Source organism: Stegodyphus dumicola, chromosome 8, assembly GCF_044657685.1.
Source record: "Stegodyphus dumicola isolate Sdum_Otavi_A_Nest chromosome 8, ASM4465768v1".
NCBI lineage: Eukaryota > Metazoa > Arthropoda > Arachnida > Araneae > Eresidae > Stegodyphus > Stegodyphus dumicola.
In genome coordinates, this window is record NC_140775.1 from 153,497,918 (window position 1) to 153,515,114 (window position 17,197).

General features: G+C 33.7%; 1 protein-coding gene across 5 annotated transcripts in view; it reads right to left on the minus strand.

Moving 5' to 3' along the window:
• dgo (ankyrin repeat domain containing protein 6 diego) overlaps nucleotides 1-17,197 on the minus strand; it is a 267,914-nt gene that overhangs the window by 79,651 nt on the left and 171,066 nt on the right. For all 5 annotated transcript variants that reach the window (XM_035350579.2, XM_085822603.1, XM_085822602.1 and 2 more), the window contains exon 3: nucleotides 2,148-2,319. In XM_035350579.2, coding sequence (XP_035206470.2) covers nucleotides 2,148-2,249 — 102 coding nt within the window. In that variant the 5' untranslated portion in view covers nucleotides 2,250-2,319. The remainder of the gene's footprint in view (nucleotides 1-2,147; nucleotides 2,320-17,197) is intronic.

Consider the following 17,197-nt stretch of genomic DNA (forward strand, 5'->3'; position numbering starts at 1 on the left):
CTGAGAATTTTTCGCAACCCCCAGGGCCCCATAATATTTACAAAATTTTGTGTGACCCCATAAGTATTGCGCAAATCCGACTCACGCGTGAGTATAACTGTCAATTTTTTTCACTTGTACTGTAATATAATATTGCAGTTTTAGGTCATGAACTTTAATTTCTAATTTTAAAACATAGAACAATTTGAAAATTTTAAATAAGTAACAGACGAAATGACAGCGTCACGTGCAAAGCAAAGAAAATGAACGTGTACATTATAAAAAGAATGCGTCGAAACATTTTCGTTTTTTTTTTTTTTTTTTTTTTTTTCTTTGTCTGTATTGTCTTTATCTATTTTCAGATAAATTGTGTAAAAATATTTGGTAATTGAAAAATTATTATAAAAATTAAAGAAATATCAAAACTGCTAAAATTTTTGGCGACTCCCTGCTGTACGTCGCCACCCACAGTTTAAGAAGCCCTGCTGTAAAATAAAGACATTCGCCGCATGGATTGGCCAACTAGATCTCCTGACCTTAACCTTATACAGCATGTCTCAGACTCTCTTGGGAGGGCAATTTCATCTTGCCATCCCCCCCCCGAAAACCATCCCAGAGATGAAAACTGCCTTGCTTCAGAAGTGGGATCGACTGCCACAGGGACTCCCCAACTGCCTCATGTTCAGTGCCAACACACTGCGCGACCTGTCTCGCTGTGAGGGAGAGGATTACAACCCTTATTAGACTCAATTTCGGTTCAGCTTTATTGATAATCATGCATACATAAAATGACTTAAATGATACATCTCTTCTCTGTTATAAATATATAATATGTATTTATATCAAAATTTCATTAAAATCTGTCCATTAGTTTTTCAGAAATTCGATATAATATGCAAATCCTCCTTATTTAGCACATATTTTTCTTTTCCCCGGGAATCTAAATCCACGAACTGAAAATAACAAACAACTGCCATTGGGTTGGGGGAGAGAGGAAGAGATAAAGAAGAGAGCGAGAGAAAGTGACAACTTACGTATAAAACAAAACATATATGTATATTACAAAGGCTTTTAAAATTAATTCTGAATTTTTTACTGCATATTTATGAATAAAATTTATGACAATATTATATGTTGCGCACATATAATATTCTTCATTATTATAAAATCCATCAGATACACATAAACTATATGACATGAACAAAAATTATTATCATGAGCGACATAATAATGATGTGAATAGTTTAGTGACGTCTTTTCCTTTCTAATTCATCTAAATTTCTAATAATTAATCTCAATTTCAGTATTTTCAAGAGCGCCTACATTCTATATGACGACAAATAAACATATATATAAATAAACACGAAAATAAACGACAATAAAGTTACCTAAACAATTTAACATTCACAATATTGTTATATCATTTAGAAATACCATTGCCGTAAACACAAGTTAATAACTCATTATATAACTAACAATAGTTAACAATAGTTACGTGTTATATTAACTTCCAAATTTAAAATAAATAAATAAATAAATAAAAAATAAAAAAATAAAAAAAAAATCTGAAATGTTTCAGATTTTAAATTACGTCCAAAGGGGCGTTTTTTAACATTTTGTGTGTTACCTTTCTTTATTAAATATCATGTTCCTCGCACTTAAACCATAAGATCCAGTGCAACAGCAATATCGCAAAATAGTTTTAAAACGAGCATATCTTTAGAATTTCCGATACAGAGACTCACGCGCTGGAGATAAAAATGTTTTTTCTGCACAACGTTGCCATTGCTCGCTTTGAAATCCTTGAGTTTGTTAATCAAAAATTCGTCAAAGTTTTAAAAAATAGGAAATCGATCATAAAACAAATTTCAAATTTCAAATTTGGTCTTCCACATGCTCATATTCGTTGGAGGATTACGTTATTCAAAATTCGATGACTCTATGTACCATTGTTTTATCACAATACGAGAAATATATATACATTTATGCAGATTTTTCATTATTTAATTTCTTCAAATATAATGCAGGACTCTAACATTTTGTGGCAACAGTTTGAAAAGTGAACTGACATTTATGAGTCCGACGCAAAATGCCAAAACGAAACTAATAGTCCTTCGGGATTCAAATCCCTTTGGACTAAAAAAAAAAAAAAAAAGAGTGTTTCTTACCAAGTCGGGGTCTATTTTGGCCCCAGCCTTCAGCAGAGACCGTACTTGATCCAAGTTACCTGCAGCTGCGGCCAGCCGCAGCTGCTCGGCTGGGGAGGACATGGCTCCCCTCCCACCTCTTCTACATGCGGGGACAAAGCTTCAAAGGAATAATATTCGACGAAATGTATCTCTGTAATAAAATTTAAAAAAATCCAATTACATTAAGAATTTTCCCGCACAATACGACTACAACATACTATTACAATATATTAAAAATAATATTGTATACTCCATGGGAAATTTTATTTATAAACAAACAGGTATAAAAGTGAATGGAAATATTTTCCTTGTTTTACTCTTTATTGTTTTGAACATATAAGCATATCTCGCGGAAATGTACTTTTAGTTCCATTATTCCTGCAATTAAGAAACATCACAATAAAAGCTGTCGGCTATTTTTTGATTGTCTATTGTATGCGAAAGTTATGCTTGCACTATATATAAGGTGTGGCAACAGTTTTAATTTCCTTTAAGAAATCTGCATTTGCATTTGCATTCCATCTAAATATTTGATGCAAGAGGCACAGTCGTCTGCCCGACGAAAGGCAAACAAAAAACCTATATTTTTTCGTCAATCATTTAGGCGAGTTGTGAACGCAAAAGGAAACTGCCTATAGAAAACAAAACTGGCTACTCTTAAAAAATGTCGGGTACTGATGCTTATTATACTGTTTATTCATAAATTATCAATAGGTTCTTCTTTCACTTGACTCTGTTTTGATTGTAAACTCTTCCCCAGAAGACTGCACAAAATAATTTAGATAGCTAATTCAGGAATTGCCGGCAAGTATAAAGATAACTACCATAAGTGAAACCATTCATCATGATATCAACAGCTTAGTTTAGCGAGCATTTCTGTAATCTTGTCTACTTGCTACACGGATCTGAAAGATTGTTCAATACGTGTTTAAAGATATTTTGTAGCCTATATTCGTAGGATAACTATTAAAACCGTTATAAGACCTACAGGCTATCGTTACTGCTCGTCGAAAGAAAAATTTCCAAGAATCTTTGCTTTCAGGAGATCTAACTGTTGAATCCCGCGAAAACTAGTTCTTTGGCACAAACCTACGCAAGGGAGAGCTACGAGCGAAATAGCAAGCCGCTCATGGAGGTACTAGTAGGAAAGTTCTTCCTACCTCCATGAAGCAGCTAAAGAGGTGCATTCAAGGAGGTTAGAATAGACCTATTCTAACCTCCTTGGGTGCAATTGGCTCGCAAATTTTTACAGCCACCATTTTTTTGCATGAAACATTACATGGGTTAGTTAAGAGGATTTTGAGACAAGTGAAGAGTAATTAGATTCTAAATTGCCATATGGAATTAAATTGAGAAAAGGAAGAGTTTTTACTCTAGATCAAATATTCAAAGAAATCACCATGTGATTTCAATAGCTACATACTTTTTGTTATTATTATTATTTTTTTTTAATCCATCGAAATTTTTGAATGGAAATTACGAACATAAACTAAATTATGATCACAGTGACATTCATAAGGAAGAATTCCTCGTTAAAAAAGAAATATTTGATAATTTTATTTCCGTTATGGATGGCAAGGAAATAGAAAATAGGGAAGGACAGTCCTTTTGAATTTTCGCAGTTTATTTTATCTCAGTCTTCCGAACAAAGTTCTAAATATTCTAATACTAGTGCGAACTTTCTTCTCGATTGCTACTAGCTGTCAGTAGCATTTTCTAAATAAAACTCATTTAGGAACTACAAATGTATATTTTGCATTTAAAGATATTTTTCGCTGCTGTGTACAAAAGAGGAGAGCAATCAAATAGACCGCTACAACGATACTGAAGATTTTGCGAACAATAATAATAATAATTATAATAATTTTAAAATGCTGGAATTAAAAGTTTTTCTTTAGAAACAAACGTCGAGTATTAATTTCCCTACATGGCATTTTGACATTTTTGAGAGTTATTTGTTTATATATCAAGAAGGGCGACAAATTCAGGAACCACTCCAAAAAGCAAACTCAGGAACCGCTCTGAGCGACAAAAGTTCTAGCTGCGTCACTGATATTTCGCCAGTGTCGCAAAATGTCACGCGCAATTTGCTTAATGGCAAACCGCACATAGAGTTGATCAGTGTTAACGAATTTCCCTTTCTGCGCATGCTCAATGGTGTACCGCTGGCGTGAGAGGAAATATTTGCGAGAGCAAACAACCTTACACAAGCCTGGTCGTCATGTAGGTCTTATAGACTGTTTACAATTGCAAATACTACGGAAATTTGTTTGTACTTATTGGATTTGCTTCTATTTCATTTCATTTTAGTTTATTTTGTTCATAAACATTACATTTAATATCAGTTATTCATAATAATTTCTTTCAGATTAATTCAGTAATTTAAACTGGATTTAGTCCTTAATTTGTTAAAGTATACACGAATGTAACGTATGATAAATACTCAGTTGCTTTTATTTCTCAGAAGTAGAATCAATAAACGTTCAGCTAATACATCTTGTAATGTCTCCTATTTTGTAATTTTTCTTAAACAAAAATTTGCGTAATTTACAATCGATATTTACACTCCAAGTAATGAAGCAACTTATAACCTAACAAATTTTAAACCCCCGAACTGTTTACACCCAGATAACACAATATCAACCATATACCATATTTACCTTCTTTTAAAATTGCACCAAATTCTCTTCTGGCATACGCAGTATGCAAAATTGGTTTGACACTGGTCAAGTGAATGTGCGGTCTGTCATTACGCGTCCCGCGTACGTAACCGGGACATCGCTTCCAGCTGGACATTTATGCTAATAACCCTCCCGTTTTTATCAGTGTTGCGTGAAACTTCGTTTCTCGGAAAAATTTCTTTTATCGTTGCGCATCTAACCTCATAAAATTATTTATGCTGCATTAATTGAATAGGTAGGCTTTCATAGTTATGGCAGATTCAGTTGTACCTCCAGAAACCCAATAAGTTCTTCGTATTTTGTTACTGTACGGATACTACTGATCATATTTTTACTTCTGTTTATAAACCATAAATTTTAGTTTTAATAAACAATATTTTTTAAAAAAATTCTTTTTATTTATTTTTTATTTTTATTTTTGTACTGTTTGGTAAAAAATTTACTAATGATAAATCGTCAGTGAAATTTGATCATTTGCTAATTCTCCTGTTGCGTAAGAAATCGATATATCAAAGGGACTAGAAGCTACAAGATGAATAAAATCAAATTTTACATTTCTACCAAGGCGATATATTCACGGAAAATCGCGAAAAACTTCCTGTTCTCCAAATAATAGCAGCTGGTAAAATCTTTCTCTATTAAACAATTACAGGCGCCGAAAAGGGAATACAGATGCACCTATTCTGGTTTACAACAAGGATAAATATATAATCAAGTAAATAAAAGTAAATAAATAAATAAATAAAATGCAATCGAATTTCTTCGTGAGCATAACACAATTATATTAACATACATGATGACTGCGCCAGATAAATAAATAAATAAAAATAAAAAGACTACAGTAGCCGAAATTTGCGCATAGCCATATAACTACGTTTTCTGACCTTTACCTCTTTCCATTTCATTTTTTATTCGTCCGAATGTAATATATTATGTTACTTACAGGTCAGGTCCTTGCGGCGTCCCTGCCTTACTGGCGTGTCGATCCTCATTCTTCAGTAATATATCTGTTGTTGTCACGGTATGATCGAATCTTTCCTAATAATGTTATTAGATAGAAATTTCAGCTTATGATGGCAAGCTGCACGTGATCGTGCTGCAGAAAATAAAAACATCTCTCTCTCTCTCTCTACGCAGCGAGAGGAGGGGGTCGTCATCGCAAAAGACCATTAACTTGGAGCTCGCAGTACAACCCATGAATCGTTAGTCATTATCTCGACAACTACAAGACTTCATGAAATCAACCCACTAAATATATTTTGACGTCTGAATTCGGAGTTCTTTCTACCTCCCGGTGACACATGCGTTTTGCATTCCAGCAACGGCATAGCAATGAGGTATGAATGCAGAAATCCACAAACAGAATTAATTATTATTGAAAATGGGTGTATTGATTTCCTTGAAAACACTGACTGAAGAGAAAGAGTTATTTGCAATTAGGATATCATAAAAGAGGAATATAATAAAAACCATTTTCTTATTTCAGCACATCTTATACAGAGAGTTAAATTTGTTCCAGATACCGGTAAGATTTAAGTTATTAATGAATTCTACTTAAATTCCCCTTATTTCTTCCTTTCTGATTTCCAACTATAGAAACACTCATTAATGTTTTTTTTTTCCGCTAAAATAACTGCGATAACAAGACAGGTACTGCCCGGTAGGTACAATGATAGCAGTTTATCTGTAGCCCATGTAGCAGGAGATCCAGCTTATCTCAGAACGTCAAGAGCTAAGTGATTCGGAATGCACAATCCGCCCGAAGTTAAACGTTTAAACTCAGCAAAAAAACAACAAGTGTTTATTCGCATTCCGTACGTATTGGTGACTGAGGTACGTAACTGTTGTTTTTTAGTTGACAGAATTCCAGCATATTCTGTTTTCTGTAATTATAGCCATACAAAATGCGTTTATATTTTGCTAGAAAATGTGTTTATATTTTGCTAGAAACAATTCTTCTTTTACATTATTTTAGTTTGAACAAGTAATATTTCCAGCTAATAATTTTCGGTTTCATCAATTTCTCTGTTGGTTTATTGTGAAATCAGTTAAGGACGTCATAGATTTAAATAAATACCCCAGCCATTTATAAGTAAGAGACAGCTAACATATTTAACAAGCTAAAATTGCAACATTGCCTAGATTTCAAATAAATCGAATAACAACCAGTATTTTAAGAGACTTTATAATTTCACCTGTGTAAGATGTTTTTCCTACACATGAATAAACTCGTACCAAGGACCAAGGTTAGGTTTAGAAACATCTAACTTTGCACGTTTAGAAACTATCTAAGTAAGAACAGTCAATACAATCTCTCAGACAGAACCGGTACAAAAAGCGCGATCAGACAGGAAGGCAATTTTTTTAGAATTTAGAGACGCAATAAGTTGAACAGTTTAGAGATGACAACTCCTTTCAAAGAGAAATAACAAACATTCAATAAGTATGTAATTACTCGTCGTGTACATTATAGTCTGCACCTTAAAGAAGGGAAAAGGAACCAAAGTTTTCATTGCTAACATCAGATTAATCCAAGTCAATGAAAATACGTATGCAAAATGATAACTGATTGTTATTTTTTTATTTCTATGGCGGGTACTAACCATTTTAGACTTCCGCCATTACTAAGATCAGAAGTGGTAGTCATTTTATCGTGGAGGCACCTAACAGGCGGCCACCTTTACCTCCTATGAAGAGACGGACAATTTACATCCATACCTTCTACAGGATTCGAAACCGGACTCTTCGGTACGGCAGACAGAATCACTAGCCACTTCCCCGTCTGGGCGTATGATAACTGATTGCAATAAGAACACAATGTTATAAGGTATTTCTCCCGCTCTCTTAACATGCCTTCGTGGTGTGGTGGTCTGCACGTTGGGTGCGTATTCCAGAGGTTCGTGGTTCGATTCCTGGCGAAGGCGTTGCTCATTTTTCATGATTCCTGCTATCAAAAGTACCTAATGTCTCTACTGTGGCGATCGAAATAAAAGGGTGGTGGATGATGATTCTCCATACCCAGGATTTGGCGAGTGGGTTCCCTAATAACCACAGTCGCCCTTTAAAAGGGGGTAGCATATAAGGTATTTCTCCCGCTTTCAGGTGTGGTGGTCTGCACGCTGGGCGCATATTCCAAAGGTCCTTGGTTCGATTCCCGGCGAAGGCGTTGCTGATTTTTCATCCTTTCTGCTTTAAAAAAAAATCTAATGTCTCTACAATGTGACTTGTTTCTCGCATGTCAGAATTCTTTCCTTATAGAGCAACTGTTGAACAATTTTCGGGACCATTTCACAGAAATATCAAAACTTCATAGCAATATTATGGGGACAATCAGTAGTTTTTATACCAATAATGAGAAGAAATTGGTCACAGCAAAGAATTTTGCTATAAAAGATAGCGATGGCAGTTCTTTGCTATTATGAAACAAAGAGTTGCGTCTGTAACATATAATTTGTTTTGTCAAACACACAGTTATTTAAAATAAAACAACACATAAACACACACACACAAATACTTTATGTTGATACGCATCGTTAATGTTTAAAATACGCAAAAGTTGAATGTAATTTATTTAGAGAAAGAAGTTTCTGTTTTGGAATTTCTTTAAATTTTCAGTATTTCTGAAATTTTTCTTCATTTTATTCACTTTCAAAATTTTTCTACTGCGGCATTATTTAAGGTTTTCAACTTTAAAGCAATTGGATAGATTCAAGCTTTTGCACTTTTATATAACATGCTTATATTTCCTAAGCTTAATTCTTTTACTTTAAAAAAAACAACAAATCTAGCATTTAAATAAAGGCTATGCGCCATATTTCCGTATCTAAACGAGTAATTATTCAATTACATAAGCTTATCTCCATTCACTACATGTTTAACAAATAAAGAACTTCCAGGACTAAACCGTTCAAAAATTGCAAAATTACCATGTAGCAATCTTATTTCGAAAGTAACAGAAATAAAGACACATTTTTTTTCATCAAACAGTTTCAAATACAAATGCTGTAACTACTTTTATTTTCTCAGAATTCTCTTATAGCGTATATTCTACAAAAGCTACAACTCACACTCTTAATTCCTTCATAAATCACTAGCTCTCGTAAAATTTGTTGCTGCAAATGCAAATAAAGAATGGAAATAAATGTACATAAGAGAATGTGAAAATCATAATATTAGAAATAACATATTTTTCCAGAAACGTTTCACTCTTTGTGACCCTTACCTCAAATACGAGGAAACAAAATATAAATTTCTCGATAAATGGTGGATTGAAACGACCTTCAAAATCCTTTCCAGCCCAAACCGGTATTTTCGGACAACATTTTATTCACTACCACTCCTCTAAAATTATAGAGCACTTTGTAAGGCAGAGACGAATAGAATGCGCAACGGCCTACGTCTTAACAAGTTGATGGCAATAATCCATGTTTATTATACACGTATTGGTATATATATAACAGACGGCCAATCAAAACAGAGACTGCAGCAGAGTTCTGCAGTAAAATAGACATGTGTTCATAAATTAACATCTCACGTCTCGTACGAAAGGTAAACACGATTGAATTAAAATACCAAACTGGCAATTACAGAATATTTTGTTGCGGTCAAAGGTCGCCGCTGATGCATTTTACTAACTCATTAATGGATAATTATAAAGACTAAATCAATGTATGCACATATTTTTTAGTTTGATAAAAATAACTGTACAAATTTTGATCATCCATTTCGGAAAGATTATGTACTAGTTTATCGTTGTTTCATGAATGGGTTGTTGTTTCTTGAAAAGGTGTCTTGCAAAATTTATATTATAATAAAGGATAACTGAACTTTGAAATTTAAAATTTTCTTTTAAAATATTTTATTTTCATCCTTATGAAAATTAACACTATTGCACGTTAAGGACATTTCTCTCTCTCTACGTCAAAATACATCCACCTATAATGATGCTTACGGAGAACTGAATAAGCAAAAGTCGAGGGTGTTAAGACTACAGATTACACAACGTGAAATCTTTCTGCTCCGGAATGTCAAAAGCAATGAATTCTCGAAAACAAGTGAAATCTTGTCTAAACAAATTATAACCTTAACTATTGATGAATAACAAAACGGAAAACTAAAAGCAATTAATTATTTGGGGCATTTGTTTTCATTCTGCCTCGAAAATGTTCAATGAAAATATGGAAAGCTCTCTAATTCTTTATTTTTATTCCTATAATAAGTACTAATATAAGTAACATAATAAGTACTAATATATCCTTTTAATTTAAATTACTGGTCAAAAGATTAAATATAAATTTAGAGCTGATTAACGTTTTAATTCACAAATGTCAACTGCAATTTGTTAATCGCTTTCGGGAGTTGATTCTTGTTAGGATGCCCGAAAGAATGCAATGAAAATAATGAGCACTGTCTTCCTAGAGGATTAAGGTATATTGTTGCATCACTGGAGTATTGGCAGGTGGTTATTTCTCTAATAAAAAGTTAGGTAATAATCATAGCCTAACAACCCACCAACAGCCGAGTTGTAAAATTACTTAACACTAGTAGTTCTAGCAGGAGTTCGAATCCCGGGGAACGGGCTAGCTGCATGTCCGTTTTCGTGGTTTTCCCCGTGTGTAACGCGTACACGAGCCATTTCTCCTCAGAAAGTCCTCCACGAATGCATCTACCCTTCGAGCGCTCCCAACCATCGAATGCTGTGCCATAATTAAATAACCAAATCCAATCATATCCTAACACTTCAATGGCATCAGTTTGTTGGTGCTATCTACAGCCAACAAATTAAAATATAAAATTACTGTAACTCACAAGCGACACAATTTGTGCATTTAATACATATAACATAATTTCGAAATAAAACAAATACTGGCATCATTGTTACATACAATATATTAAATACATACGGATCTTATCCTGCGTTTTAGTTTAGCTGCGTTTAGTTTTAGTCTCGATATTTGGCGATATAAATAAAATTAACTGAAACTCGTTCTTGAATACGATGTTCCATTCACCTTTCCTAATTCTATCCCGAGAAGAGTTAATTTGAATCTAAAGATTACCTACAGAGACAATAATCATGGCAATAATGCTAAGGAGAGAAGCGAGGGGAGAGGGCTCTATCTATCATCTTCAATAGATAATTTAAAACATGGCGGAAACATCTTTGATTACAGTCATATTTCGATGACTGCTAAATATGACACGACATCCAACACCGAAGACCTTGCCTTTTATGATTAGCTTATCCATACGAGAATCAATTATATTCAAGAAGATTATCCAGTTGTGACCGGGGATAAGACAACAATCGAAATAAAAATTAAAAGACTTCCTTGAATCTTATTTTTTTAGCTATGGCTACTGGATCATTCAGATGCGACATCTTTTACACCTTGCAAATCTGACATTTGGAGTTTGACGTTTGACATTTTCTTGTTAAACTGGAGATACGTAAAGAATTTTGACATCACCTTTCAAGACAGTATAGTTTTAATTTCTGTTTTATAAAAACAAGTAACAATTTTAAAAAGAAGTATTGTAATTTGTTCAATCCTCGTTTCGCCAACTCTTTCTACTTTTCTCCCAGAAATTCTCGGTACAACAGTGGTTTAAAAGGAGGAGGGAAGTAAGGAAATGAAAACGCGAACTTAGCTTTTCAGCATCTAAGTTATTTCGTTTTCCGTAAAAATCCGTTATTACCTCACAAATTAAAACTAATAGATTTTATATCACATACAACTACTAAGCTATCGAAAAAAGTTACAAAGTTATTTACCAGTATCTTAGAATTTTGAGAAGGGGGAAAAAGCGGTGCAAAAAATTATTACTTCGAATTCTTGTTTCATAAATGGTGAGTAGTAATTTAGAAAATTTCTACACTCTTTCGTGTCGGTTCGCAACTTTAAACACTGTAATTACTGGCAATTATTAGTCCCGGAACAGATAATACCCACCGTTTGGCGTAAAGAAATCACACATAAATGCACCTTTCTGTAAGATACAGGAAGTAAGGAAGCAATAAATCGACTTCATGATAATGCGGCTTATGAAGGAGTGGCACGGACTGTATACCTAGTACGTAATAAAGAAATGAACTGGGCTTGTCTCCTTTGGACACATGGTAATACATAACTATTTACAGTCTCAACTATATAAATCTTTCTTATCTTCTTAGTGAGGATATTTAAATATCACATAAACTATATATATCTCTCTAGATATATTTTCATCTTTATTCTTTCAGATTTTTTAAAAATTCATTTTTAAGAGCAGATATATGATTAAGAAACCTGTAGCTTCAATTACATGAAAGACTGTATTAGGCAAGTTTCCGTGTTTGTCAAATTTTCAAAAATATTAAATTTTACCTAAATGTGAAAGAAAAACTTTCTAATTACCTAATTCTGTTTAAGTCTATGAATTTATGCCATATAATAAAAATTTTCACAGAATTTTAATAAAATTGTGCCAGAAAGACTAATCGTCATTTTACAAAATAATAGCTTTTTAAATAATTTAAAAAATTAAAACTATAGTTATTTTTTAAAAATATTGTTAATTAAATATTGTCAACGCTGGCTATAACGATCGCTTATAATAACATCTGTTTAATTACAACGATTACCGCAAATTGATGAGGGTATAATAAACTTTCCTTTGTAATAGCTATCGCTCATTATAATATATTACTTCTCTAGGACACGAGAGATGGTTATTACGAGCACCATCGAATCATAAAATCTGATAGTGTTACTCGTATTTCAGAGGTTTGACGCTAAAACTCTACCGAACTGATATCTTCAGTTCTTCCCCCCCCTTCACAAAAATAAATAAATAAATAAATAAATAAATAAATAAAATAAAAATAAAAATAAAAATCTGAAATGTTTCAGATTTTAAATTACGTCCAAAGGGGCGTTTTTTAACATTTTGTGTGTTACCTTTCTTTATTAAATATCATGTTCCTCGCACTTAAACCATAAGATCCAGTGCAACAGCAATATCGCAATTAGTTTTAAAACGAGCATATCTTTAGAATTTCCGATACAGAGACTCACGCGCTGGAGATAAAAATGTTTTTTCTGCACAACGTTGCCATTGCTCGCTTTGAAATCCTTGAGTTTGTTAATCAAAAATTCGTCAAAGTTTTAAAAAATAGGAAATCGATCATAAAACAAATTTCAAATTTCAAATTTGGTCTTCCACATGCTCATATTCGTTGGAGGATTACGTTATTCAAAATTCGATGACTCTATGTACCGTTATTTTATGACAATGTGAGAAATATACATACATTTACGCAGATTTTCATTATTTAATTTCTTCAAATATAATGCAGGACTCTAATATTTTATGGCAACAGTAATAGTCCTTCGGGATTCAAATCCCTTTGGACTAAAAAAAAAAAAAAAAAAAAAAAAAAAAAGTGGTTGGCACTCTGTCAAACCACAAAGCGTCTGCAATCTTATAATATGCATTTCAGCATCTTCACGGTCATTTTCCTCCCACTCACGTTGCCTCTTAACTATGGTAACGATAGCGGTGGTAGCAAGTGGCCGAGTCCTCTCATTTTTTTTACATTTTTATTTCTCCAGTTACTATGTTTTGCATAGTGAAAACTGTACCGATAAAGGCTAATTTGAAATACACGCTCGAAGTGCTGTGAGGTGATGATGACGCATCTTACGATCGCAAAAGAAGGAGGGTTGGAGAAGCCTTGAAGTGCCTATTCTAAAGTAACAATAAGTAGAGTATCAGTTAGAAAAATGAAAGTCTGTGGGATAATTTTGAGAACTTACAGAATGATTTCAAAGCTTTCATCTGCGTTGTTTAAACTTATACATACCTTCTAACTATTCTGAGACTAGACCATTTCAAAACGTATTTCAGAAAAATCCGAAGGCATAAAAATGTTCCGTGAAGAGGGTGAAGGAAACATAAAAAAAATCCCTCTCTCGCAGATCACATGACTATACACTTATTTTATATAAAATCAAGGTGAATCGCGCTTAAGGTTTTATGTTCATGGTCATGCTATCCATAGTTAGAGCAAATAATTGCATATTTTCTTCTTCCTTTGAACTAGGTGGAATATCACCCGCACTGCATAAAAAAGGATACAAAAGAACATAATTTGAAAAATATCGCAATAAAAATTTTACTAGAAGATTTTATTCTAAAATAGCACAAATTATCAAAGCTTCGAATATCTAACTGGCTTCCAATTATTGATTTTATAACTTTATAGGCATTACAGGTGAGACCTCGCTTGAAACCTTACATGGAGGAGATAGTTCACTATAGAAATAGGTTTCTGTTGAGGAGCTCCATTAAGTGCCCGAAACTACAGACTGTTACCAGGAAGCCAAGCACTCATTAAAGATAGTAAAAATTAGAAACTGCTTAACCCTATCGTCGCTACACTGCCTCAAACAGAGATGGAATCCAGTTTTCAGTTATATATATTCACATAGTGCAGCCACCCTTCGCACCTAGATTGTGAATGCCTTCCGAAAGAGCTTGGGAATCGACTCTCAAACTCAGTTACAGAATAGTAAAGTATAGGTACAAAATTAGATAAGTTAATTGCGCAAGTACAAGATGTACGGACTATAAGTTACGTATAAGATGTACGCACCTATCGCAAATAATTATCATCTACATTTCTATATCTAAATTAGCATTTACGCAAGGTAGAAAGCATACCATAACACAAGACGAGCTACAGCAAAAGCAAGTCGGAGAACATGGACATAGAAGCATTCCAGATGAGACAAATGACAGGTTAAAACGCCAGATTTATTAGCGGATTAAAATCTGTTAACCTTGAAAGTGACTTCTCAGGAAATGTCGAACAGTGGAAGGAGATAAGTCGTCGAGACGAAGGTGTCATGTACCATTTATGAGGTCCTCAACTTTAGAATTGAAAACTAAAATAAGCAAATTCCTTGCTTTTTGTCTCGTAAGTCTCAATGGAAAGGAGGATGGTTGAAGGTGGTTGTTTTTTTTCCCTTTTTGTTGCTGTTGTTTTTTCCACGAAAGACAAAAAATCATGGCGATCACGAATGTTCCAGCTAGCTGCAATTTATTCCATAAATAAACAAATCAAGTTCTTCTGAATGCTCTTGATATTAAAATGGGCAGCATAGCTGAGAAACTATTTGGCAGTACTTTGTTGTTTTTCTAGGATGAATCTGCGTTAAAACTACCGAAGCCACAGCCAAGAAAATATTTATTGTTCTTTATTTGATAATGCAATTAAGAATAGTATTTATTTATTGGAGAACCATTTGTTAACTCATTGCTAAAAGCTTTAATGTGCAATTTATCTTCACATGTACCGAGCAAGAAAGAAATCTTAACAGGTATCGAACAAGAAGAAATTAATATATTAGCTTTATTTTGATAAATTGTTCCTATATTTAGGAATTCAATTATTGATAAGATTCAGCAACTGACCAGTAATTAATTGCTTCAGCAGCTAACATCAGAACAACCAGACCAGAACAGGGCCAGATTGAGCATCAGCTAACCACAGTCAATCAGACCAGAACAAAACCAAAACAAGCATCAGCCAGACCAGAGCCAGTCAGACCAGTTAAGATCAGAACAAAACCAGAATGAGCACCAGCCAGACTATAGCCAGTCAGACCAGTTAAGACCAGAGCATGGATTGAATGTCAGTTACAACTGATATTCAAACTTAGAAAAAAGCAATCTGAATTGAGCATATACACTTTCTCGTCTATTTGTCAAAATAAGCGAAAACACTTTCCTACAAAACCGGTCAAATCTCACACATAATGAATAATGATATAAAATAATGATCTAAAGGATTTTTATCATCATCTCTTGTAAGATTTGCTCTCATTATTTGAAAATGAATAAATTATACTTTCCTAACAGCAGTAACAATTTTCTTCTGCACTTGATAGTATTTTTGTCCGTTTATTAGAGTGAATCGGTATAATCTTACTATCATGGATCGATGTATGGATCGGCAACCAGCTTTTGTTTATCAACAGTGATATAATATATTCTGCGGTCAATCCTGAAGCAACAGCAAAATATTCCAAATTAAAACACGGAAGTCCTTGATGGTTCTCTCAACGACCACCAGATACGGAGTTCACACATTTGTACCCTACAATCATTTCCTGCCGAGAACAGAAAGTGCGACGGAAATTACACGCCCGTCCATTTCACGCCTGCCTGAGTACCTGCTCCTTTAGCAATCAAATTCCATTCTACTCGCCGTTCACCTTTCACACCTAACGTTTTACCATGCTTTGTTTGCTCTCTCTTTACTCCAAAAGGCCATCTAGTGTTAACATACATGTCATGGGTACAGATGAACTTCAGAAAATTTCTTATCACATATCTCGAAACACAACTGCACAATAACTGAGCACAAAAAAAAAAAAAAAAAAAAAAAAAAAAAAAAAAAAAAAATTGTAAATAACTTAGGAATCAGAAATACAATACATATGTACTAGTGCCCAACTGAATAGCACTAAAGCATTGATTACTGAAAGTACCTCCTCTGGATGAAGCTACTGTGGACGGAACTGGTTAACTATATAACAGACCCTACAGAGTGATCTGTAAAATGGATTAACAGATAAATGTAATTAACTTGTAGGGGTTTTATTTGGTTTTGTTAATAGTTATTTTTATTTTTAAACAAGCCTTTTCTTTACCGTCTCAGTTTCCCACCTACGTTTCCCTACCAGAATGAGTGTTGACGTCATAGCCCAATGCTCAAGACGTCATCACACCAAATGAGTTTTCACTATTATGGTTTATGCAAATAAGATAGAAACAAGTATATAAACTGAGGTCTGAGTTACTTCAGAAGGAGAGCGTATTGTGTCTTGCGGCCACGTTGTTGCGATTAGTTAAAGCTCGCTATTCTACGGCCGTACTTAATACGTGCCTGCTAGTATACGCTGGTGATCCTTAAATTTTATTTACATTTTGATCCCTGTAGTTAGGCTTTCTACTTTAAATGTTAACATGCAAATTACTTTATTCTAAGTAGCTTTCTTTCCCAAAATAAGAGATCGATTTTTCATCTCTAATGATTAGCCCTCTCTCTAAGGCCCTCAGAAACAGTCTAATAGAAGTCGACGCGAAAGAAAATCTGCCATCCTAGCTGACATATTTGAAAAAGAAGAACAGGGAAAAGAACCTAACAGATAATTAATACGAAACGAAAATAATAGCACAAGTTAAAAGAACAAGAGAGGTTAACGGAAAAGAAAATATCCGAAAAGAAAACAAGAGATAAAATGGGAAAGAAAAGGATTTTAAACTCATAAAATTAGTTTTTCTTAACATGCAGAGATC